The sequence below is a fragment of the Ostrea edulis genome, chromosome 5 (genome assembly GCF_947568905.1).
Source record: "Ostrea edulis chromosome 5, xbOstEdul1.1, whole genome shotgun sequence".
NCBI lineage: Eukaryota > Metazoa > Mollusca > Bivalvia > Ostreida > Ostreidae > Ostrea > Ostrea edulis.
The window spans coordinates 46,770,760-46,798,480 of NC_079168.1; the positions used below are offsets into that span (position 1 = coordinate 46,770,760).

The 27,721-nt window shown below is 34.0% G+C and overlaps 2 protein-coding genes across 3 annotated transcripts in view; both read left to right on the forward strand.

The window, feature by feature from the left end:
- Positions 1 to 27,721, forward strand: part of LOC125649096 (uncharacterized) — a 130,183-nt gene that overhangs the window by 49,494 nt on the left and 52,968 nt on the right. The window lies entirely within an intron of this gene.
- LOC125649097 (uncharacterized) lies at positions 1,346 to 27,371 on the forward strand. Its single transcript, XM_048876324.2, has 2 exons — positions 1,346 to 2,972; positions 26,908 to 27,371. The coding sequence occupies exons 1-2, from the start codon at positions 1,889 to 1,891 to the stop codon at positions 26,937 to 26,939; spliced, it is 1,116 nt and encodes a 371-aa protein (XP_048732281.1). The 5' UTR covers positions 1,346 to 1,888; the 3' UTR covers positions 26,940 to 27,371.

Here is a 27,721-nt window from a genome sequence, read left to right on the forward strand (position 1 = left end):
TTGATGCTCTGTGTTAGACCTAGAAATAGAAATATATCATCGTAGCATGTTCTTGTTCCCTGCTACAAGTAACCTATTTAGTTGCTTAATCACACCTGCATTGTGCGATTGGTGATGATCAGGTTGTCTGGTTTTTCATGTGGGTGTTGTCTCGTTACATACCTGCCAAAATTTGTCACACACTGCATCTTCTCTCTGTTCCAGTTCCTTGCATCATTAATAGAATGTGAAATGTCAAAAAAGGGGGATTTTATTGTGCGATTTGAAACAAGAATTAAAAATTGGGTTATCTCTGTTATTTAACATGTTGTCTGATGAATTTTTTTGTTGAAGATTCAAAAGTCAAATGAAACAATTTCATTTTGAACACTACTGAATCTTGTTTATGCTTGTGGTCATTTTGCATGTTGTTTTTTCTTTACCAATATACTTCTCACTTGTGTGTTTGGGAAAGTAAGTGATGGGAAAAGTGCATTTATTCAAACAAATCATATGCTTATTGACCTAGAATTAATTTTTAAAGAGGCGTGAAATTATTGCTGATAACAATGTTCTTGTTTAATTCAACATACAACTTGATCATGCACCTGATACTGTCTGATAGAACAATATAAATAGATCAGTGAGTTGGGTAGAAATATGAGAATTCAAAGACACCATTGTAAATGTTGAAAGAAGATCTGAAAAAGAAAGATGTTTTATTGTGTTAGGCATAGAAATGAAGAAACTACATCTGTTCAGTTATAAACAACATTTGTTCGATATATTCACATTTTAAAGTCGCATCTGAATTGTAAATTGCATTTGACTGCAAAGGAGTTAGAATTTTTGCATAATAACAATCTTGTTTTAAACTTTTGTCATTTGATTTTAGTTGAGACAAACCCTGTGATTTTTACAGAGAAAATGTTAGATAGTATTGTTAAAGCATTCTTGAAGTTTGGTGAAATAGATGATAAGCAATGAAGCACTTGTATATAACTTGCATTTGGATTGTTATCAGGCGTTTCAAAAGTACAAATGTCGAAAAAAAAGAAGCTTTTCATGCACACCTGAACATGTAGTTTTTACCTTGAATTTACAGGTAAAATTTTGAAAATAAACAAATACCTGAGTTGTTAAAATCATGTGTGATAAAGAATGGTGAAGCTCAAATAGATTTAAGAATTACCTGTCAATTTTCACCAACTTCAAAGAAATGATTCACTTACCTTGGAAACAATATGTGTGTTAAAGGGCTGAAAAAATATGTAATGGGAGCTGAACTTTGCACAGAGGCATAATTTGTATGAGAGACTCATAAACTCTGAAATGATATTGCCAGTATTTTAAATTGCTTCATTCATGCCTTTAGCTCCCCAGAAGTTGTACATCATAAGGCTTGGTACAGGCATCTTTAATTAAACATCAGTGATGTCACATTCTGTTAAGTTTTTTCATGGTTGTAAGATAGTTTAATATACTCCAGTGTCAGGTATCAAGACTATGATCTCATTCTGTGTGTTGACTTCAGCTTGTGTTCTCATTTGGGATGCTTACGATTTCTGTCAGTAACCAGTGATTTTTTTCTATGCAGTGTTTGGATTGGAAGCTTAGAAACTGTCTCATGATGCATCTGTGCTCTGCGATTTGACTGGAAAAAACCCCACCAAAACACAAAACAAAATGAGTGATGGTTTGTTTTGTGGAGAAATTACTTAGTTACATTGTGGATTGAAGTGGCGAGTTTCTTGTTTTAGAAACATGGAGTGGAAAATGCTACTTTATAAATTATTTGTAAGTGTGTAAGAAAGGAAAGTGTTTTAAAGAGAATTTATTGATGCATTTGCCATGGAAACTTTATTTTTCTGTAGGAAAGAGTTTTATTTGAATATTTAAGTGAATAACCATGAGGTCTCAAAAATTTATATGTGCTTTGCTTATGTGTATTTGCCTTGTGTTGGAACATCCAGCAATGGCAGGGGCTAGAAGGAGACGTCCTAAACACAGAAAGCCCGTCTTTGTGCCATATTTATTTTCACTGTTTTCTAAAAATGGTGACTTCAAATTGAATAGGGAAAAGTCGACTCTAGCCCCAGACAGATCATCAGCGGATTATACGACCCCCACTGGAACTTTGAACACAACATCATTATCAAGGGTTAAGACCTTGTCACCAAATGATGTTAGTACCAAATCAAACTTGTCCCGAGACAGTGTCATTCTGTCAAATTCTACATTGCTGTCTGTGATATTTCTACGGAATTCCTCTCTATCTAACAATATTCCAACAACTTTCCCAGTGACAACTACAAGTTATGTGACAACAGAGGAAGATAGAAAATCAAACAGATCTGCAACATTTATAGAGGATGAAGTTTCACTTAAGATGAGAAGCAAAGATATGTCAGATGTACAGAATACAACTGAGAAACCAAGTGATGCAATTACCAAATTAGATGATAGAAATGAAAAAGACAGTGAAATATTCACTTCTGTTCAGCAGACAACAATTCAAAGCACATCTGAGCCAAAAGAGAGAGAACAGATTTTAACAACTTTAAATGATGAAAAATTAAAAAATGATGATGATGATGATAATTTAGTTTTGAAAAGTTCTGTGCAAAATGTAACAAAGTCATTCGATAAATCCTATAAATTGACAACAAATAGTGTGACAGAACAAAATAAGACAGAAACAGCAACAACATTATCAACACCAACTACAATAGCACAGGAAACAGTATTGACAACAAAATCAGTATTGGCAACAAAATCAGTATTGACAACAAATTCGGAAATATCCATGACAAAAGGAAAATTGTATGCAACAACAATTGCACCATTTCTAGATGTTAAAGGAATCAGAATTCTAAGAACAAAACTAAATGAAAATGATCTTGTGATCCAGAATGCCAATGATGAAGGTGTTCAAGGTTATAGAGCAGGGTACCTGTGGAATAGATGGACTCACAAATGGTGGCGATCAAGAGGTAAATAAGGGCATGTGTATCAAGTGTCTCAAAAGTTCACTGAGTCTGTCAAATTTTATTATCAAGTTCTATTCAATAATTGATTCATGCACAATGTTCAGGAAAACAGGTTCTCTGTAAAGTTCTCATGTGACGGTCTGGCTGTTAATTGTTTTTATGGGTGCCTTTTTGATCAGTCAAGTATTATTCCTTTGGTTAAAATGGCATGAAAGATTATGTCATTTAGAAAAAGGCAGTGCTGTTTGAGAGCTTTGATTTTATCATTGTGAAATATTTGAGACAGAAGTCGAAATAGACAATTAGGGGCACTGCATGCTGGCAGTAGGAGGCGTTATAAAGGAGGCAGGGGGTTCAGGAAACTGCTACTATTAACGAAGCTTGTAATCTTTTATTAGAATTTAGGCTGAATGAAAAGCTCTTCTTTTATGCTTCGAAGGTCTGTGTAATGTAATTTTTATGATATTTCTATTAAGGGTTTTAGTTGGTGAAAAATTCAGTTAATGACATGAAGTTTGATGTTAGAGATCATAAAATTTTTTTTGAAGAGTTTTGTCAATGCTGTATGATAAATGAATTATACAGTTTGCCTCCATAGAAAAACAACTCATGGTTTAATTATGTCACACACAACAGAGAATATTTGTCAGAGAGTGTATGAAAATATGGTAATGGTGAGTGAAAGAAATGGATAATTTACAGTAAATAGTTACAGTCTTCAAATTGAATTACAGATATCAATTTCAACTATTTATCATGTAAAGAAAAGCAATTTTCTGGTATACTACAAAAATACAATAATAATGGCTTAATGTGGGGCCCTTAAGTTGGCATCAGTATTTATTACTTGGATATAGTTTGCATGCCATATTGCAATCATTTGTAATTTTGACATTTACTTCATGGTATGTGATGAAATGAAGGTTTAAATTGATGTTTTTGTGTAGATTTATCATTAAAAGTCAGGATATAAAGATCATGCTTGAATTAAATGTGGCATTAATCTATAAGTATAGAAATCATTAATCAGATACATGTGTGTAACAAAAGATTTGCTTGAAATGATTTTAAGATAGCAGGATAGCTGTGGATTTGAGATCTCAGAATTATAATATGTGTTTAGAAATGAAAGACATTTGAGTTAGTGCGAGGAAAACAAGTAGTCTGTACATAAGATGCTGTTACAGACAGAATTTTTAAGTCTCAATTCTTTTAAAAAGGATCAATACAGGGTAGCAAAAGAAAATACCTATAGAGAAAACAATTTTCCAGAAAAAGCCACATTGTTTTATCAGCTTTCATTGGTTTTTTTTTTAGGGGGGTGGGATATATGTTTGAATTTTTCAAATTTACTATTTTGACCTAAACTTTATTATTTGCAATGCTGAAATTAACTTTCAAAGTTGACCTGAACAGTGTTTTCCCGCACGACATTTTAGCGCTGTTTTGGCCTAGAAGTCCTTCAGGGCAGGGTAGCTTATCCTTAAATGAAATTATGATATTTTGATAGATTACAATCTTAAGAACAATTACGATAGGGATTTTTAGGGACATCCCTGTCTTGGGGTTCAAATTCACTAAAAACCTACAAAAAATTAGGAACCTGTTTTTGACACCCTGGTTCCTGTTTATATCCTCAGTTCTTGAAGTTAGTGTAGCTCAGTAAGCTAAACTGCTGTCAGTGTGCTGAGGTTCCTTTTTGTCATCATTTGAATCCACCTCGTGCCACATTTGTACAGAAAAATAATTACTTTAGGATCCTCATTATTCTTTTATCACTCAAAATGAAACAATTAACAGAAAAAAACGAAAACCAAGGTTTTATTTCCTGAACCGAACTGAAAAGTTTGTTAACTGTGACAGTTTTAGAGGGAGCATTTTGTTTTGCACCTGTCAATCGGTCGGTAGATCATTCAATCTGTAGACCAGGGTTTGTCTGCTCAATATCTAAAGAATCCTTTGCTTGACAGGTACCAAACTTGGTATAGCCCCTATTGATTTTCATGGCACAAGGTCAAGGGTCATACTGGATATAGTAAGATATTATCTGCTCAATATCCTGAGAATGCTTTGCTTGACAGACAATTAAACTTGGTACACTAGTTCTACCTAAGGAGTAAATGACTCATATTGATTATGAGATCACAAGGTCAAGGGTCAAACTGGACAGAATAGAATATTGTCTGCTCAATTTCTTGAGAATTATTTGCTTGACAGATATCATACTTGGTACACTGGTTTTACCTAAGGAATAGATTTTCTGTTTCAATTTTGAGATCACAAGGTCAAAGGTTGAGAGTCAAACTGGACATAAGATATTGTCCATTCAATATCTTGATAACCATTTCCTTGACAGACGTTAGACTCAGTTTACTGGAGCCCCCTAAAGAGTAGATGGTCCCCATTGGTTTTCAGGTCACAAGATCAAAGATCATGACTGATCACTTGGAAATTTAATTTAATTTGAGAAATCAAACTTATTATAATGTTTGCCCCCGAATAATAGATAACCCATATTTTTCACTAGTTATTCTAAATGAAACGTTTATCCTTTTCAATATTGGAGAGGGGGGTTATATATGTTTAGAAAACATTTCTAGTTTTCAAAATTGTTAACTTAAGCAATATCCCCTGAACTGCTTAAGGGGCAAGATCAAAAGATCGATGTCGGATAAAAATCGAAATTCAAATAGTTAGGGAGAGGGGGGATTAAAACTCCCGTAAGTTTCTGTCATCCAACATCAATTACACTTTAGTGGAAAAAGAAAAAAGACAAGTGACTGTTAAAAAACACATAATGATATTACATTTTACTGAATGTTTAATAGTTTTACTGTACACTTTAATTTGTGAATAAACAGTACAGTAGTAAAAGTATACAGAGCATTAATCATACTTGTATGTTTTTACTTGTTAACCAATTAGTTTTAACATTCATCATATTTAGTTTTAAAGGGGGAAGGGGGGGGGGGGGTATTGGGGAAAACTATGTGAATTTAGTTTTTAATCAGACATTGAACTTTTGGTCTCACCCCTAAGGTAGGGTCTTCATATTTTGTATATAGATTCCTTATGACAAGACCTTATACATTTCATATAATGATTTTTTTTTTTACTTTGTGACCTAGCTTGTATCATATTTATATCATAATCCTTTGGGGCTAGGTTGGGACCACAATATGGGATAAAAAACATTCATAGGGATAAAGATTGAAAATATCTTTTAAAAATCACAATAACTGAAAACCAGCAGGGCCAAGATGATTCAGGTGAGCGATGTTGCCCATGGATCTCTCGATGATCAATCTGCAACAGTTCATATTTCCACGAATACACTTCATGGTGACATTCATACATCAAGATGATTGCTTGGAGTCACAATGGTGGCACAGATAATTTAATCATTTCAAGGATTTTCAAATTGTATCTTGCACAATTTGTGAATGATGTACTAAATGCATGTAAAATACAGACAGTAATTTTCATTAAGACCATCAATTAGCTCAGAAAGAATGAGACCAGTCCATGAACTTTATGGAGCCCTTGTATATTACGTGTGTGTAGTATATATAATGATGCGTGTGTTGGTATTACACTTGAATGACGTAGTTTTGAGATTTGTCAGGAGATCTGTTGCAAATATGTCCTAATGGGGTGAAATTATAAACTTGTTTAAAAGTTATCATTCTAAAATACATGTAAATGGAAATAATGTTCATATCAGTATGTGAATCAGCGATTTGAAAAACTGCAGTTTTAATTAACTTTTACCCGATAAACATGTAATTGGTTTCATTGCTTTTAATTATGATGGCTAAAAATTGATTAACCAAGGAATCGTATATTGAATGCAAAGAGTGAGAGAGGAAAGAGAAAAAAGGAAATTATTTCTCCCCTCCTTCAGGGGGAGACATTGTTATTGTACTTTCTGTCCGTCTCATGGTCTGTCTGTTTGTCACAAATGCTTTCTACTCTGTACCATGCAGTACATTAAGGGGAGGAGGTTTTATTTGGAACATGTACATCCTATTTGGGGAGCTGGAGAGATAATTGTTTTTCATAAAAACAATCTCTAGTTTAACTTGCAATGAACTATGTTTACTAAAATTTTATTTACAAATTTAAGAGTAATTTAGATTACCTGATGGAGGCATACTGCTACTTCAAACCAACATTTATTTGCAAGCAAGAAATTCTTGAAGATTCATGAGCATTGTGACCAGGCCAACATTGATAGTTGTATTCATCATAGCAAACGAATTACTCAGTTTATGAATGTTCGATAATCAGCAGTCTGGCTGGTATATTGGTACCAACATATATCTTGTAACTATCATAGAAGTAAATGGTTTGAACGTGTTAATTTGGAATTGATTTCACCATGTTTTGTTACTTGCAATTGAGTACAATAAAATCGAGGTAAAAAAGAAATTCAGTGAAATATTTGTACTTTGTTATATATATTAACAAATGTATGAAATTCAGTATAATAAATCAAGTAATGCCTGTATATTGTTGAGGTAAATTATACAGTTACAGACTGAGTTCATGGACAACAGCTGCTTTGTTTGATCCGAGGATGGATCTGTTGCCCGAAGCCGTAGGCTGAGGGCAACAGATCCGTTCGAGGGTCAAACAAAAAACAGCTGTTGTTTGAGGACACATTCAACAACTGTTTTGTGATACACCTAGCTTCATTCTTTTTTGGTTGTTTTTTTTTTTTTAGATGCACATGGTTTGTTGACTTATTAGAACTTGATTGCATACATTTATCACTAGTTAAAAGAAAACATACCCAATAAGTTGAAAAGAAAATGTACCCTATATCCTAATTAATGATTTATATTATTTGTGTTTCTGCTCTGCTTTTCATCTAATGAATTCTGTCTTTTATTATCAGCGAACTTCATCATTACGTAAACAAAGCAGCAGACCAAGAATGACGTGACTTTCATAGCCATTAGAAATAGGGCAGACTATTGCCCGGTCAACAATACATAAACTGTTGAACGGACATTAGACCACAAGTGTGAGAGATTGTTTAACAGTTAAATCTTATTAGTTTTATATAGGAAAAAAATTTAAGGTGTACAACAATGAAAATGTTCACCTCTTGAAAACCATTGTCAACCTGGCTGCATACAGTTACAGTGCATTGCTATATAAAGGTCAGACACCAGTATTTTATTATATACGTTTTTAAAAAGAATTCACTTTGATTAATTGAAAAGAAATTTAATGAACCTGAAACATGTATGTGTGATTGTAGAATACTGATCACACAAGATATAAAAATAGTGTTCATTATGAAACCGTCTATTTATATTCCAATTCTATTTTCTTGGAAATAGTTGTTTCATTTTAGACAGTTTCAGTAATAACAATAAAGAGTTTATCTCACAGACTTCATACTGATTCCTATTGCATGAGAGGTCAGTATATCCAAGGTCAAGGTTACTACCAGGTCAGACAGGTTTTTATGCATTTCTTACATTTTGTACAATGGATAACTTAAAGAATGCTGTACCTCACAGACCTACGTCGTAGGCTGCTACACATCCAAGGTCAAGGTCACTACCTGTGTTTCTAATGCCCAGTTTATTGTTATATTTTGTGTAATATTGTGCTATGTGCACAACATATCATTGGAGAAGACTACCATGCAGACTATTCTTTACTGTGTATTTAAGAAATGAACATCACTTTTGAGCTGTTCATGGTCGATATGAATGGATTTGGATTTGCGGCAAATTCTGTGAATCACGCTAGCTCTATAGTGATGTTCATTTCTTATATTTGTATTCATCTACTAAATCACCATTTGTTTACATTGCTTGTATATTTTGTTGCATACAACGGACTCCTAAGATCCACCTATGTCACAGTCATATTGTGACGTACATATCAACATTGCACGGTGCACTGTATTTTAGAGCTAGGAGACCACAAGATTAAGATTGGGATGATAATCTACGTAAGATCACAATCTTAATCCGAGGGGTGACTTTGCGAGGTATTTGTAACACATGTTGTATTTTTTCAAATCATTACGCTCTCTCAGTTGCGTGCTTTAAACTAGTTCATAGTCAATATGAACGGATTGTGCCGTGTGCTGAAATTGGTTGGTTCATAGAGGAAAATGCAATTTGTAATATAAATATAGTGCTGTATGCTGTGATTTGGGGAAGGGTGACACGCATATTTTGTATACATATCTTGTTAAATGTTTTGCCACACTGCATGTTGACATTTAACATCTGCCCATTTAACATACATTATTTTCTTCAAATACAGGAATTCCAAACATTTCCCTTCCTGCTAATTTTCTCCCATTGGGCGACACAGAAATGACCTTCCTCCGTCATGGTTTATGTTACAGCATACCAATATTTTACTTTCATTTTTTTTTTTTACCGAATATGAAATAGTTATTTAGATATACACATTACATCAATAGATCGTCAAGTAAATCATTGTGGTTTCCTAATGGATCATCCCAAACCTATGACATGTAGAGATAATGGTAATAGTAAAGCAAAAATAAAAATGAAATAAAACATTAATTGTTGTTAAAAAATGAAATAAAACATCAATTGATGTTAAGAATAAGCATTTTGAAGTGTATTCGCACATTACATGATTAGTGCACTGAGAATGCCAGGTGTCGTAGTCAGAAATTGAATTTTGAAATCTTTTTTAAATTGTACTTGGGAGCCGTAAAACTTGGATCAGCTCCCTTTTGATTGATGTCTGGTGTGATTTTTAACTGTATGTCACTTAAATGTAAAAGTGAGACTGAAATCAAAATTAAGCGTAATGGCCCCGGAGCCTGGTCTTGTAGTCTCAGATTAAATAAGAAGAAATAGATGCAGACCCTATTGAATACCAGGTGATATCCACTCGTGAGAATCTTCTGCAGTTTAAACCTCAAGGTGTTGTTGGTTTCCAGTTTATGACTTTTTCAGAATAAATAAGACAACATACATATCTACATGTCATTTGGGTGAAACTAATTTGGTTTTTCTTTTATGGGTTTGGGGCATTTATGCTGTGCATGTATTATATAACATGTTAAAAGTCCATTTCATATAGAGTGATTAATTCTACAGCAGATGAGAAATAAAATATTTGTTTAGGTAAGTAGGTGGATATCAATTCAAACAGACAAATTTTTCATTTATGAGTGTTGCTCATTTACATATACTGGTAACCTTTTTGTCTACATTTAATATACCGAGGTGGGTTTATGAAGTGCAACAAAAGACAAGGTGTCATTTTGAAACCATAAAAAAATTCTGAAGGACACAGAGATGGAAAGAGGAGAATTAAGGTTTTTGATATTTTATCCTGGGTACAAGAAAGGATCACCATGCTCAATATTTAGAGAGAGAGAGAGATCTATGAAATATACTAGAAATAAAGATTGTAAAAGTCATGGGATAATTCTCCTTACAGTTACTCTTATCCTCAAGGTATTTTAAATCTTCAACCTTTTATCAAACCGAAATAGAAACTGCTGATTTAGAGTCAGCAGCTGTATGTTTAGAAATAAAAAAGTGGAGAAATAAAGCTGAAATTTACAAATTATCTTGTTTCCTCTACAGATAGGTCAAACTAAACATTACAGTCTCTGTTGAGGAAAAGCACAGGCACATTTCATCATTGGGGAGTTACATATCTATCATAAGTTAGCAAGCTTTACAGCAGTTTAGATATTGTTCTTTGTAAAGACAATATAGAAAATATTTGTTTCAATTTTCAGAGGCATCAAGAAATTCTGAGCCAAAAAATATATTACAACCCCCACCTCCCAAAAACATGCAGAGCATAAAAAGTGATTGTAGTTCTGCTCCTAAATCTTAGGATATCTTACTATTGATAGCATGGAAATAAGATTCTTTAAAATGTTTCTAGTATTGACAATTTTGGCAACAAACATGAACATTCTTCTGAGCATCTTAGACATGTACATTACATGAATTGACTTCATATGCTGTCTGATATGTTTCATACCGATTGTTAGACCGTTCTTGGCACACTGACTTTGACTACGGATAACTACGTTTACCTGAACAAGATATAGGGCTCACGGTGGGTGTGACTAGTTGACATGGGATGCTTACTCCTCTTGGACACCTGATCCCACCTATGGTATATCCAGGGGTCTGTGTTTTGCCCACTGTCTATTTTGTATTGCTTATAGTAGTTATGAGATTGATCACTGTTCGTTATCTTCACCTTTCATATTCTCAATGGACAGGAATGATTGCTTAGTTGTTATTGTAAGCAATATAACATTGTTGGAACTTGGATGATCATATTTGTGCCATGGTTTGGTCTTACAGTAGCTCATCTATACCTGTGACTAAAGTGAAGGCTTTGCTTCTATACATGTGATTCTGGACAGTAATTTGAGAATGTTGGGACTTGACAGAGTACATTAATGTCGATATCACTATTTTGGTAGTGTCTGTTTCTATCCCCTCCATACAGACATAGTGTTTTATGTTTCTATCTCCTCTATACAGACATAGTGTTTTATGTTTCTATCCCCTCTATACAGACATAGTGCTCTATGTTTCTATCCCCTCTATACAGACATAGTGCTCTATGTTTCTATCCCCTCTATACAGACATAGTGTTTTATGTTTCTATCCCCTCTATACAGACATAGTGTTTTATGTTTCTATCCCCTCTATACAGACATAGACATAGTGCTCTATGTTTCTAATCCCTCTATACAGACATAGTGTTTTATGTTTCTATCCCCTCTATATAGACATAGTGTTTTATGTTTCTATCCCCTCTATACAGACATAGTGTTTTATGTTTCTATCCCCTCTATACAGACATAGTCATAGTGCTTTATGTTTTTATCCCCTCTATACAGACATAGTGTTTTATGTTTCTATCCCCTCTATACAGGACATAGACATAGTGTTTTATGTTTCTATCCCCTCTATACAGACATAGTGTTTTATGTTTCTATCCCCTCTATACAGACATAGTGTTTTATGTTTCTATCCCCTCTATACAGACAGTGCTCTATGTTTCTATCCCCTCTATACAGACATAGTGTTTTATGTTTCTATCCCCTCTATACAGGACATAGACATAGTGTTTTATGTTTCTATCCCCTCTATACAGACATAGTGTTTTATGTTTCTATCCCCTCTATACAGACATAGTGTTTTATGTTTCTATCCCCTCTATACAGACAGTGCTCTATGTTTCTATCCCCTCTATACAGACATAGTGTTTTATGTTTCTATCCCCTCTATACAGACAGTGCTCTATGTTTCTATCCCCTCTATACAGACATAGTGTTTTATGTTTTTATCCCCTCTATACAGACAGTGTTTTATGTTTCTATCCCCTCTATACAGACATAGTGTTTTATGTTTCTATCCCCTCTATACAGACATAGTGCTCTATGTTTCTATCCCCTCTATACAGACATAGTGTTTTATGTTTCTATCCCCTCTATACAGACAGTGCTCTATGTTTCTATCCCCTCTATACAGACATAGTGTTTTATGTTTCTATCCCCTCTATACAGACATAGTCATAGTGCTTTATGTTTCTATCCCCTCTATACAGACATAGTGCTCTATGTTTCTATCCCCTCTATACAGACATAGTGTTTTATGTTTCTATCCCCTCTATACAGACATAGTGCTCTATGTTTCTATCCCCTCTATACAGACATAGTGTTTTATGTTTCTATCCCCTCTATACAGACATAGTGCTCTATGTTTCTATCCCCTCTATACAGACATAGTGCTCTATGTTTCTATCCTCTCTATACAGGACATAGACATAGTGTTTTATGTTTCTATCCCCTCTATACAGGACATAGACATAGTGTTTTATGTTCTATCCCCTCTATACAGACATAGTGTTTTATGTTTCTATCCCCTCTATACAGGACATAGACATAGTGTTTTATGTTCTATCCCCTCTATACATACATAGTGTTTTATGTTTCTATCCCCTCTATACAGGACATAGACATAGTGTTTTATGTTCTATCCCCTCTATACAGACATAGTGTTTTATGTTTCTATCCCCTCTATACAGGACATAGACATAGTGTTTTATGTTCTATCCCCTCTATACAGACATAGTGTTTTATGTTTCTATCCCCTCTATACAGGACATAGACATAGTGCTTTATGTTTCTATCCCCTCTATACAGACATAGTGCTCTATGTTTCTATCCCCTCTATACAGACATAGTGCTTTATGTTTCTATCCCCTCTATACAGACATAGTGTTTTATGTTTCTATCCCCTCTATACAGACATAGACATAGTGTTTTATGTTTCTATTCATCCTTTGTTCTGTCAATCCATAATAGGTGTTTTCCAGAATTGTTTTTAATGTTTCAGCAAATATTAAACTAATTGTTATGCTTCCACCGTGAAATGGCAAGGGCACATAGTATTATTCTTTTCTATCTTTCCATCATTATTCAATTTACTTTCATTTTTTATGCTACGGTTGCACATATTCAACTGAAATTTGGTATATAGATACATCATGAAAGTATCCAGGTCAAGTTCTTCTTTGGTTCTGGTTGAATAATTTTTAATAGAGTTTTGAATTTCAAACAATTTAGTTTCTTATTATCTCAGTTACACATGGACATTTTGAATTGAAATTCAGGATATATATATGTTATGAGAATATACAGGTCAGGTTCATATTTGGGTCAGGTCAAAAATTTATTTGCCCCCACTGATTTAGAAAAAAATTGAATAATTCAGTTTTCACTCATTACCACAGTCATACATTGACAATTGGGATATAGATATGTCCTGAAAAAAAATGCAGGTCAATTTTGCATTTGGTTCTGGTCAAATAATTTTTGGAAGAATTAACCCATTTTGACTTTTAAAGATTTCCAACATTTCACAGTTTCCACTTATTATCTCGGTCATACATGCACATATTAAATTGAAATTTGAGATATAGATATATTATGAGAAGTACTGAGTGAGTCTGGTCAGACAACTTTTGGCAGAGTTATGGCCCTTGGGCAGGGACATTCGTGTTGCTCTGACATGTCGAGTTATTTTGTTTTGTTAATTGACATATGTACACCAGTCTCAGTAGCTCCACTGGTAGTGCACTCACTTTATGATAGAAAGGTCATGAGTTTGAACATGGTCTTACCAGACCTAAGGTGTCAATTTAACTGCTCCTTCATCAAGCACTTGTTATATATTAGAAGTTTTTGGGTCTTCTGGATGAGACTTAAAAGCAAGAACACCTGATGTCTTCAGTTTGACTCAGTAATGTTGAAGAAATTGTTATAATGTAGTATAGATGCATATTTGTACAGGTTAGAGCGAATAAATGGTAGAACAAGGTCAATTGATCTCTTGAAGGATTTTTAAGATTACTGTTTACCAACTGTTTTCCAGATTGTAGTACTTGACAATGTGGTCTTACTTAGTATACCACAGTTATATAGAAAGTGATAAAGGTAAGCATTGTGGCATTTTGTTGAGACTTACGGTAAATTTTTCAACTTTACCTTAATTTATATGCCAGTGGGTTCTTGGAATCAAGAAGCTGTGTTTTCTAAGTACACAATTTCAAATAAGAGTTTCCTTCACTTGACTTTTCATTATTCAGTGGTAGAGCTTTTACACTTAATCACTAGAATACCACGTTTTATCTCACCCTGATCTTGATGATAAAATTATCATCTATGTCAAGGCATTGCCAAGGACATCTAGAGGAAGTTTAGAGTCATTAACGGTTTTTGGAGTACCTATTATGAAAGGTACTTGTTATTGATCATCATAAATGTTTTGCGTATTAGCTATCTTGTGAGGTGATTCTAGTTCTTCAGATCATTTCCATGCCTTTCCTCTGTTATGAATTAACTCCCTCGCTTTTTGATGTCTTGAAAGAAAAAGCTATTTTTTTCACAGTAGGTTGTACAACACTTTGTTTAATGCTGAACCTTGTAGGTCAACACTGGTACACTATACCTCTTCTATGAGATACATTGTACCTCTTCTATGAGATACATTGTGTGAGCTCAGAAAAATGAATAATATGACAGGTCCCAATCAAGTAATATATTCAAACTATAGTGCTTACCTACATCAAGCAGTCATTTTACTTTTGCATTTAGAATTTTTATAGGCCCCTCCCCTTCCCTTTAAATTTTGGCTATTATCTACATCCAGTTTAACACAGCCAGTGGTGACCATTTTTTCATCATCTCACCAGGATTATTGTTGTTCAGTAATCTGCTTTGAAGTTTGTTTTAGAATTTTTTCACCATTGGTCTCTTTATGTTTTTTGGCATCATTTTTGCCCCCAGCACCAATAGAGAAATAAAGAATTACAAAATGTACAAACTCTCCAATCTTGTTAATTTGGAAGTGATGTGATTGACATTTCCCACAATTGATTTCGCCTCCAAATTGTAATCAAATGAATTGTTAAATTTGCATTAATCAAAGAAAATGCAAGATTATAAACAATTAAGACAATATTTTATGAAGAAAATGAAATGAAATACATGTAAACTAACAAAACGATAAATCCAATTAAGGAGGAATAACACATCATCATAATGGCTGACCTCCTTTTGAAACATGAAAGAAACAAAATATAAATATCAGCAATACCTGTATATTCCTTTTTCACAAATAGCTGGATAGCTCAGTAGGTTAACATGTCGACTGCTGATCTGCTGATTGTGGGTTCAATGTTGCAGGGGTTTTAATTTTTTCCCCCCAGATCTTCTTAAACTGTATTTTTAAACTAAATTCAGTAGATTTGAGTTTCAAGTTAAAATATTTTTGTATATATCCTCCACTTTCCATCCATATCAGATTTCTTTGGTGTGCTATTCTTCCTTAAAGACATGATTTTTGTTAAATTGAAATTGACAATTTTTTCTTACTTATGATATAATCTTTTATTGTGGGCTTATTTTTGTGAAAGTAAAAAGAAAATGAGTTAATAATCTCGATCATTGTATTGAGTAAATAATCTTGGTATAGCAAATTAGTTTTCTTGTTCTAATGAGTTAATTATCTCATTTAAATGAGTTAATCTTGTTTTAAAGAGCTAGTTTCTCATTATAACAAGTTAGTTATCTCGTTACAATATGTTAGTAGCTATGTAAACATTGAAGGACTTCTTTCCAAAAACTCACAAGCAGTAAAAGTTATTTAAATATTGCCCCCCCCCCCCCCCCCCCCCCAAAGTCAATGAAAAATCTGGCTAGTAGACAATTATTTTACAATGTTTATTATATAAGCACAGAAATTCACTATAAAATGGATATCCACTTCTGCCCCTACCTGGGGTTGAACTCATAACCTGTGGAACGAAATCTCCTAGCAGCATGTGACCAGCGCACTTGACTGCTTGACCATCTTGGCAAGTAAAAAAACTTACTTTCAATGATGATGGAATACTTGCCATGCTACATTGAAAATGGAAATAGGATACAGTCATTTGACATAAATTTTAGAGGACAAGATACTGCATTTGAAATATTTTATGAATAAATATCACAAAGCCGAATGTTTCTTTACTTCATCTTGCTTCTGAAGAAGTTTTTGAAGTAACTGATGTTTTTCTAATGCCAGGCCCTGGTAATACAAAATAAGATGTGTTGTAATCTATGTTTACCCTCTACCAGTATTTTCCTGGGTACTCCCCATGCACAATTTTTGGATTACTATATAAAGCTGGAATTGAGGGGCTCCCCATGGGTAATAGCGCTACACTTTACCAAGGGAACCCAGGGTTTTAATATGTTAACATTGCTTATATTGATCAACATTGGTTAGTAAATGGAAAAACTAAACCTAATTAAAGCTTTCTTGTGGACATGATCCAAATTATCACACATGAAACATTACATCACACTGTTTCAGTAACAATAAATATGACTTTCCCGAGCTCAAAATCTAAAAGAAAGTAGCACTTTGTAGAAATTGCTAGATTTAACATATGAATTGGTAGGCAGGATACTGGATTAAAAATCAGTAGGCTTCTGCCAGAATTGTTAGAGTAAAGACATCTGCCTCTGTCTACATTGATTACTTTCCCAGTGGTGACTCTTTGATATTATTTTCACTGTAGTTGAGGTCGTTTTTGTCAACATGAAGCTTTCTTATCTTGTGGATCCTGGATTCAATTGAAAATCTACTACTTAAAGCTCTATAGCAATAGATTTTTGAGATTTAAAAAGTATGCATATGCAGTTTGTTTTAAAGTGTCTCTATTACCCTGCTAATCCACCAGTAGTAGGTAACAAACGATGCACACTAACTGCATCAGTATAGAGACACAACAATGCAACCAAATCACAAAGACAGGGATTTTTTGTACATTATTGTGGCTTTAGCCATGAAATGGGCTTGGCCAGAAATCAAAACACACCAAACACTGGCACTGCATCCACCTACTGAAAGAAGGAATGCTTGTAGATTGGCATATTCCTGTTAGTTTTTTAAAAAGATCTACATCTCATGCCAGAGTCGAGGTAAAACACCTTCAGATTCAGACTATTAAATGGAATGAAAAAAAACCTCACCATCACATAAACACCATTCTGATTCTATGCACAAGTACTTTGAAGATATCAAAAAGATGCTAAAGTTTCTAATTGACAGTATTTATGTAATCTGTCTTCCAACAGTCTGTTGGAATTGCCATGGGCACAAATAGTGCTCCCATATTAGCTGACCTGTTGGAATTCTCATGGGCACAAATAGTGCTCCTATATTAGCTGCCTGTTGGAATTCTCATGGGCACAAATAGTGCTCCTATATTAGCTGCCTGTTGGAATTCCCATGGGCATGAATAGCTGACCTTTTTATATTTGTATGAGGCATATCTGATTAAAAAGTTTCTAAATGAGGAGAAGAAATCTCAACTGACAAATAAGTTGATGTTACAGAGGTTTCAACAGTCTTGTTTAAAGTCAGCATTTCACAAATGCTACGGTCGTTATAATAAACTTATTTGCAAATACAACCTGTTATTTGGTCAAATGCTATCTGATATGCTTCATAACAATTTAGCTTTTTCATAAATGGATAGATTCATAAAGAACTGTGATTGATTCCAAAGTACTGGTAATTATGTGGAACACATTGGTCAGTAGTTAAACAATTACACTGGTAATCAAAAGCTCTGTGAACTAAATCCAGTGAGACAATTTGATATTACCTATTGCTATTGCTATAAAGCATAAAGTCCATAGACTATGCTCTTCATCTACATTGTTATACTGTCCACCCAGCTGGCAGTCCGGGCCTCCGTGGCCGAGTGGTTAGAGCATTTCGCTCAAAATCACACGGCCTCTCACCTCTGTCGGTGCGGGTTCGAATCCCGCTCGCGCCGGTAAGTGAGAAAGTTTCCCAGTTTACTTTTAGAAGGTCGGTGGTCTCTTCCCAGGTACATTGTATCTGGGTTCTCTCTTCTACTAATAAAAACTGGGTGCCACCAGATAACTGAAAAATTGTTGAGTGTGGCGGAAAACATCGATCAATCAATCAATCAGTCAGCCTGGCAGTCAATGACAGCTTCAATATGAAACACATTTGCCATATTCCCATCCACTTGCCACCATAGATGAAGGGGGGGGGGGGGGGGCACACTGTCTTGATTATTAGTCTTCCATCATGTCTGGGGGAAGGATTAAACTTGAATCATTCATATATATATATATATATATATATATATATATTATCTGATGCAGCCCATGTGTGTCTGTTAGAACTGCTATAAAATGATGATAAGTGTAGTAGATGGATTAGGTGATGTGTGTATGTATGTGAAGTAATAAAAACTTTCATATTTTCATATTTAATTATAAGTGAAGGATAATGTTCTGTTATCTGTTTAACAGCACATGATGCCCAGTGGGTCAGAAAAATGTACAATGAATGTGAAAAATGTATTTATAATGAGTCAAATGTGTTTGAAAAATGAGTGGGATCAGAGAAAGGTAGTCAAAGAGTGGAAAGGTTTTCTGTGCAGGCGCCCGGGAGCACAGATGGATAGGTTTTTTAACCAGTTATAAGAGACTCCCTTTGTAAAAATTAATGTCCCTGGATTAGATTATACCATTAATACTTATTCATAAATTCATGCTAGTCAAGAATTCCTTTGAAAAAATGTATTTTGCATTATCTGTTTGAATGTGGTATTTATCCTGGTGAAATGGTGTTTGAGAAAGATATTCATTCTTTGAAAATTTCTGCAGATATGTATTAGAATTTAAAAATATTGAAAGATACATTCAAAAAGACAAAGTAGCCACTGTACATACTTGTATGAAAGTTCTGTTTCATTATGCACTAAGCGTGTGTGGAATTTTGTGATGAGTGAAATATTGGTTAATGTATGTATGCAGGTTGCAGTTTACCTCGTAGAAGTGGTGTATATCACCCATTTGATTAATTATTGCTTTACCCGTAGTACTTCTGGTTGTTGCATGCAATTAAAAACACAACTTCATCTTGAATGACATACATTAAATCGGTGATGTAAACAGAGAAAGAAATTCTATTTCATCTAACTCATTGCAATAGTTTATATATGCTCATTTAAGAATAACCAAATATAAAATCACACTTTAGAGATATATATCATACCTGTGTTAATTGGATGGGACGACATCATAGGTATTACACTGGTAATTACTTTCACTATATATTAATATAGATGAAAAAAAAAATCATTGAAAATGTTATATAGAGTTTTTGGTGGTCGGAAAGATTTTGACTGAAAACGAAAAACTGTGTTAATGTTCTCTGCTTCTATCGCACGTTGAACTACCATTTTAGTATAGATTTGTTCCTGAGAAAATCCCTCAAATGTTGATATAAGTTATGTGACAGTTCGTTATTGATAAAGGTGTTACTTATTCGTTTGAATATTTACCTTTGTTGACTTTCGTCATCATTTTCCCGGGTAATAGGTCATGCCAAAGTCACATGATTCGCTACAGTGTATACTCAAACAGATATTTTTCAGAAGTAGTTGATTTATTTGTGAATCATTAGAAAAAAACTCTTTGAGACGTATTCCTGAATTATTCTAATGTAACTGTTTTGTAATCTGAATTTTGATTGGGTGATGCAATGAGGTTTGAGGCAGTCAGATGAACTTTTATAAGATGTAAAGCTTTTGACTGTGACTTTGTAGTAGAATAATGCCAAAACAACGTTCCGTTACGTATTTTTAAACTCTGGTGACCTATTGCAATTGGTTGTCGTCCGTTGTCGTGCATTAGCAATTGAACATTTTCGAATTTGGTATGAAGCATCAATGGGACAAGGGGGACATAAACAGTAAATTTTAGGATTCCTGCACCCCTGGGTCCTTAGGGATGGGGCAAAAACTGGCCAGAATTGACCAATTTTCAAAAATCTTCTTCTCTAGAACCACACGTTTAAGAAAAACTAAATGCATAATGATGTAGAGCAGGAAAGCCTTTACCAAAATTGTAAATTTCATGATCCCCGGGGTAGGGGTTCTGACCCCATGGTGGGGCCAAACTTAGTATATAGTGTTTATGTGCAAGTTTGCTGATATAATGTATAAAATTTAAATGCATTCTTTAAGGAATAGCAGAAAAGATGTACAAAAAATTATGAATTTCACAACCCAGGGTTTTGACTCTATAAGGATGGGTCCTGAATTAGTCATATCTTTTAATGTTTTAATGTTAATATACCTATTGTATTATGTAAAGCTTTCATCACTTTTGAGAGCATTGAAGTTTTTAAGTTATACTGTTGCTGAACTTAAGCATTTAGCTTAGATATTCAGAACAGGAAATTTTTTCTAGATTATGTAGCCCTTGGGAGTAGCAATATTTTTTCACTAGAACTCGTGTGACTGATAAGGCCTGTGGGCCTCTTGTAATTTTTAAAAAGAAAGAAATAAGAAAAGCAAAAACATAAAGGAAAATTGCATTAGAACTATATTCGCATTTGTTATACGCGGCCATTAATGATGATTCAACAGGCGCAAACATCTGTGTTACTGTCTTCGCTAATGCGCCACAGGTATAACTCAGTTTACAACCTTTAAATCGGCATTAATGGCCACAATTAACAAATAAGAAGATAGTTATTCTGAAAGTTGATTACTCCCCTTTTAACGTAACGTGCTGCAGTGCCAAAAATCAAATTATGCATTGATTCAATTTTAGCTCTTTTCATTCATTACAGTGCTAATTCAAAAACATTGCAAATGCATTATTTTGTCATGTTACTCTTTTTGTTTTTAAATGAATGGTATAAAGATTCCACTGAATCACCCATTTATTAATGTGTATGCAACTCAGACAGATAATGTATAGACAAACAACCGAACTTATTAACTTATCAAGGAGCTTTTAGATTATGGCACCTGTACCCGATTATAGATACTTTTTCTTTCTGTTGTAGAGTTTTTTCTATGATTTCATTGGTAAATAATTGCATGATTTTTCTGTGCAGTATAGTGTGTGGGAGAAGAACTCTAAAGAAAACCACAAGGAGGGATTGTTTGAGGATGTAATTGAGTACAAAAAAAAAAAGATAAAGTTAAATATTACATTGAAATGAGTTATTCATTAGGAAACATTTGGTTTTGTGACATGATGAGAGACGTTAAGTGATTAGTGTTGGCAACTAGTGCTTATTCATAAGATTTTTTTTTTTAAATGCCAAATGTATTTTTGCTAGAGTTATCTTTCTTCCCATATCCTTCATAGATAAAGCTTATATATAAATGTCAGTGTTTCTAATTTTTGTTAAAATCATTTCATATAGATGATTGCTTTTGTGATTTAGTGACCTGCAAAAGATTAATTTTCTCTGAAGCAATTCTTTATTTCCCCCCAGATTTTGTGGAAATGTTGTAAACCACATAAACTTTTGCTCTTACATAATTTCAGATTGATTCCTATAATTTTGATGAAGTCTTTAAAGGATCAATGCAGGGTAACAAAAGAAAAGACCTACAGGGGAAAACAATTTTCCAGAAAAAGTCACTTTGTTATATCAACTTTCTTTAGGACTTCTTTTGCAATTGATCTGCATCCATTGTCGTCGGTTGTCTGTCGTGCATAACAATTGAACATTTTTAACTTCATCTTGAGAATTATTTTCAAATTTGGAATGCATCTTTGGGACAAGGGTTTCATCAAAGTAAATTTCAAGACTCCTGCACCTCTGGTGCCTTAGGCCAATTTTCAAAAATCTTCTTTACAACCACATGTGTGCATAGTGATGTATAGAGCTGCAGTAGACCTCTATCAAAATTGTAAATTTCATTATCCCCGGGGTAGAGGTTCTGACTCCAGGACGGGACCAAACTTGTTTATGTGTAAAACATTTTTAAAAACATCTTCTTTAATGCTGTTGATACTAAATAGAAAGTAAATGGATATTTAGAATGAGCAGGTAGTCCTTTACCAAAGTTGTTAATTTCGTGATCCCAGGGGTAGGAATTTTGGTATTAGGATGGGGCCAAAATGGTCAGTCATTATATGTTAACAATTGAACATTTTCAACCTCTTGACTACTACCATTCCAATTCTTTTCAAATATAGTATGAGGCATCTTTGGGACAAGAGTGAAATAAATTGTAAATTTCAGAACTCCTACACTTCGGGGCCTTAAAGGGATGGAGCAAAAACTGCAGTGTAGACATAATAGTAAATGCGCATTCGTAACTCGCAATTTCATTGTGACCTATAGGTGTGACAGCTTTACCCAAGGTCAATTATAAGGTCAGCTTCGAAATTCAATTTTATTTCCTGCAACTTTACCTTTTAGTGCATAGATTTTTTTCGAAATCCATAATTCATGTTGGTCAAGCTGATGGCTATTTCTGCAAAGCATGTTCAAATTAAAAAATATTGGAAGTTCAACAATGGAGATTCAAGTAGTAAAGAAGTGAAAACTGAAGTTGATGAGCAAAGAGGTGTCACCGTGTGTCACTCAAATTTGCAATTTCTTCTTAAATGTATTTTTGCCCCAATAATGGATGCATCTTGTAGGGAATATTATTATGTCCCCCTTCAAAGAAGAGGGGCATATTGGTTTGCACCTGTCGGTCGGTAGACCATATCCGCTCTGGGCATAGGAATATACTGACCATTCAATGTCTAGAGAACCCTTTGCTTGACAGAATCAAACTTGGTACACCAGTACATCTTCAGAAGAAGATGACCCCTAATTGATTTTGAGGTCACATGGTCAAAGGTCAAGGGTCAAATTGGACATAGGAATATACTGTCCGTTCAATATCTTGAGAGCCATTTGTTTGACAGACATCAAACTTGGTACACTGGTACGTCTTCAGGAGAAGATGACCCCTATCGATTTTGAGGTCACATGGTCAAAGGTCAAGGGTGAAATTGGACATTAGAATATACTGTCTGGTGAATATCTTGAGAACCCTTTGCTTGACAGACATTAAACTTGGTACATCATCAGGAGAAGATGACACCTATTGATTTTGAGGTCCCGTGGTCAAGGGTCAAACTGGATATAGGAATATACTGTCCGCTCAATATCTTGAGAACCCTTTGCTTGACAGACATCAAACTTGGTACACTGGTACTGGTCAATTCACTCTTGACATAGGAAGATATTGTCTGCTCAATATTTTGAATTGATGATACTACTCTCAATTAAATGATGTGTGTATATAACCCTTTTCAATTTTGCACCATGGGGGGGCATATGTGTTTTACAAACATCTCTTGTTTCCATTAGGACAGGGCTAGGTATTTTTTTTATCACTGTGGATTCACACAGACCGCTATGGAGCGCCAAATTATCACAAACTCAAATAATTGAAGATATCTTTAATTGTTTGAAGATACTACCAATTTATTTGATGCATGCAACAATTATTCCAATAAATAATGATATCTTCAATTCTGAATTATTGTGTGCATTAATTGAATTGTTGATAGCATTAATTATTGTGCTTAATTGATGAGTGCTATAATTGAATTGTTGCTCTAGCTCCTCATATGAATTGATGATATCAACAATTGAATTGATGCCACTACAATTCAATTAATGAGAGCAATAACTGATTTTGATGTGCACATCAATTCAACTATTGCACAAAATAATTGAATTGATGATATCTTCAAATAATTAGATTAAAGATATCTTCAGTTATTTGAGTTTATGTTAATTTGGCGCTCCAATAGACCACTCAACTAAAAACACTATCGAAATGTCATGATGTACTGCCATCTTTTTCTTTAAAAAATTGCTGACTATAGAAAATGTTTAGAACATCCCCATCTTCAGACCCCAATACAGAGAATAAAACAAGTATTTGACTACCAAACATTATATGTACTGATACAAATTTCTATTTTCAAAATTCCCCCATGACTTCAGTAGATTCAGATGATATAGAACTGAAAATTGCTTATGTTTATTATCACTGTGAAAACTTTTGACACAGGCCTTCAAGTCATTTAGAATTGGACAATGGGTCTGTTTATTTAAGGTCACAGACACTCTTACTAGTGAATTAAATAGGTCAAATTTGATGGTCCATAAACTCGACTAATTTCTAATTTTTTTGATGAATTGCACGATTTCCACTCTTTAACATTAGACTTTCCTAATGTTCATCATCAGCTGCCTATATGCTTAAAGTGTGATTTAAAACCTACTGCATAAAAAAGACTCAAAAAATTATTTTTAAAAATTCATTTGATCCAAGAAAGTATTCATCTGGCTCAAGTTTTTGCATATAATGTGATTGGAAGAATTTACCAGATTATATAATAGATCTGTTATCTGATAGATTTTGGACTTCTGAGTTCTGTTTTAAGCAAGCTTTATATGATCTAAAGTTGTTATCATAATGATAAACTTAGTTATTATTCTAGTCTGTTTCAAACTGTCTGAAACAAAATTGACTTCTGGTGGTTTGCTGATGAGGGCTGCAAAATTTAGGCCTAATAGCTCGGTGCTAACGGCCTTTGAGCATGAAGGGATTTTTATCGTGCCACACCTGCTTTGACACAGGGCCTTGATTTTTGTGGTCCGCCCCATTTAGTCGCCTCTTATGACAAGCAAGGGGTAACAAGGACCTATTAATCCGGATCCCCACAGGACCAATATGCATGGTAATCATTGCTTTCTGTCGACTGAGGCAACATTTACCAGTTGGTCCTAAAGAAGTGTATTGCACTTTGGAGTTATTTGAAATTTAGTGCAATTATACACCGGCTTTTAACAGTTGAAGAAAACAAATTAAGGCTTGAAATTCACCATTAATTTAAAGCAATCGGTATTATGAGATGTTACAAACTGAGTCCAGACACCAGAATGACTATTTGTTCCTCCTGTGATCCTATTGTGTTTCGCTTATCGTTTGAAAGTGACATACTCCAACTTTGGTAGGGTACAAATTTTTGGTGTGATTATTACTCTTATTTTAGATTCCTGTATGTCTGTAATGTGACATCCCCCAATGAACTGAAAAAAGAGGAAGAAATCTGGCTGAAATTTTATTATTGATATTTAAATAATCTGTAATTTGATATTAATATGGCTATAATTGAATTTAATTGTAACTATAGCCATTCAGTGTTAATCTTTTTAAAACTGTCCACTGCTTGACCCTCAGTAAAGCATAATTGACCTCATTGTTTAATTAAGGACTTAGTCCTACTCAGGTAAGATTGTTGAATTTTGATTTTACTGAAGAGACTCAGAAAAGGTTTGATAAATATTGACTGTAGGCTGATGGCCATTTTGACAGTTACCACCTTGGTTGGATAACAAGTACTCGGTACCTCATGTTACTTGTATTAGCAGTCATGCGAAACAGACAAGTAGTGGATTCATCCCCATTTACTTTGGAGTGGTTTATTTTAAATTATTCCTTTGTGATACCAATGTTTTTCTTTTCCTTGAATGGAATGATAACAAGAAAGTTGATCTAGTTGTTTGTATAAAGCTGGTTAAATGTATGAAGTTAGAATAGGGTGTCCTAAAGAAGCGGACATCATAAGGAATGCATCTGAATCTGAATTGTCTGTTCATCCTTTTGGAATGTTGAAAAGACTTAAGGATGGATCCTTGTTATCATTCAGACAAAGTAGATATGCACCACATGTTCATGTATTTTCTTCAGTTATGAATCATGAAGTTTTTAGCTCACCTGAGCCTTTTATGATCAAAACTTTCTGTTGTCCATCATTATCGTAATCTTTTCTTATTTTCATCTTCTTCTCTAGAACCACTTGGCCAATTTAAACCAAACTTGGCATCAATCATCCATGGTGAAGGGGATTCAAGTTTATTCAAATGAAGCCCATGCCCCCTTCAAAGGTGGGATAATCTTTAAAATGCCAAAAAATAGGGCGGGGTCATTTAAAAATCTTCTCAAGAACCACTGGGCCAGACAGGGGCATCAGTGTTTCACAAATCTTGTTTTGTAAATGTTCATGGTTTATTTGAAGGGGATTGTGAGATACTTTTTAAATGATTTCACATATTTCCTGGTTTACATCAATGAGTTGCATGATTCTTTTATTTTTTACACCACAATTTCTAGCACTTAGATGATGTAGAGCATTTTTTCTCCCTATAAAATGTCAGATACTGACGATTTTCCCCAAATTTGAGGCTAAAAAATGCCCAGTATCAAACTGCTAAGTCTCCATAATTCAAGGCTTGTAATTGGCTTTGTATGAAATATTGCATGAGTTATCTTATTTTTTCACTTCATCTTAGAGAGCAAGAGGTTGGCACTCATTTGTAAGATTATAAACAAAAATTACTTGTTTGCTTTTTAAAATAAGGTTTATTTAGTGTTCATTTTAAAACAAACATCTTTTTTTTTTTTGCATGAAAGAAAAATCCCAATTTGTCCTATTTTGACACTATTTTTTCCATTTGAATAGGAATTAATACCATTCTCATATGGAAGAAATAAAACGCTGATGTAGAAACACACTCAAGCACGAAGAAAACCAAGTATTGTAAACTTAGGACCAACAAATTTGGATTTTATACCATTATTGTTGAACCTTGAAGAGCCTTTGCTATAAAAAGAGTGTGACATTGACACAAGAACAAGAATCACGACACCCACTTTTCTCTGTCTCAAAAGAAGGCATACATTCTATAGTTACTGCATACAAAAATGAGTCGAATCAGGCTTTTAAACAAAGCTACTCCTACCCCAAGACACCCAAAGATGTAAAGATGACATGATGATATATGAACATAACTATTTCGTAGGTGTTGCAATTTTTGAAAGTTTTGTGATTAGCATACAACACTATAAATTCAAAATACTGTGACAGACTGTGCATGTGAAGTACATCCAAAAGTCAAGAGCTTGCACGAATAAAAATGAATAATTTCACCTTGTTGGTTCAATGAGGATCCTCAGTGCTTGTTCTTTATGATGATGAGAGGGGCTTATAAAATGTGTCTGTTGTAAGGTAAACACTTAGTCATAAGGATGGGGTGCTTTACGTGAAACCACAACCCTCCCCCTCACTCTCTTTGAGGGACTATAACAGGATATGATCCTGCTGAGAAAATGTTTAATTTTTGTTAGAGTGGATTGTACTTGATAAAGAAAGATGATTGCACTGAAATTTTTTCTTCTAAATATTCATCTCATTCAAAATACCATTAATTAATGCAATTATTTAAGGAATTTCTTAACCATATTCTATCATATCAAATGGTTTTGACCAGAGTATG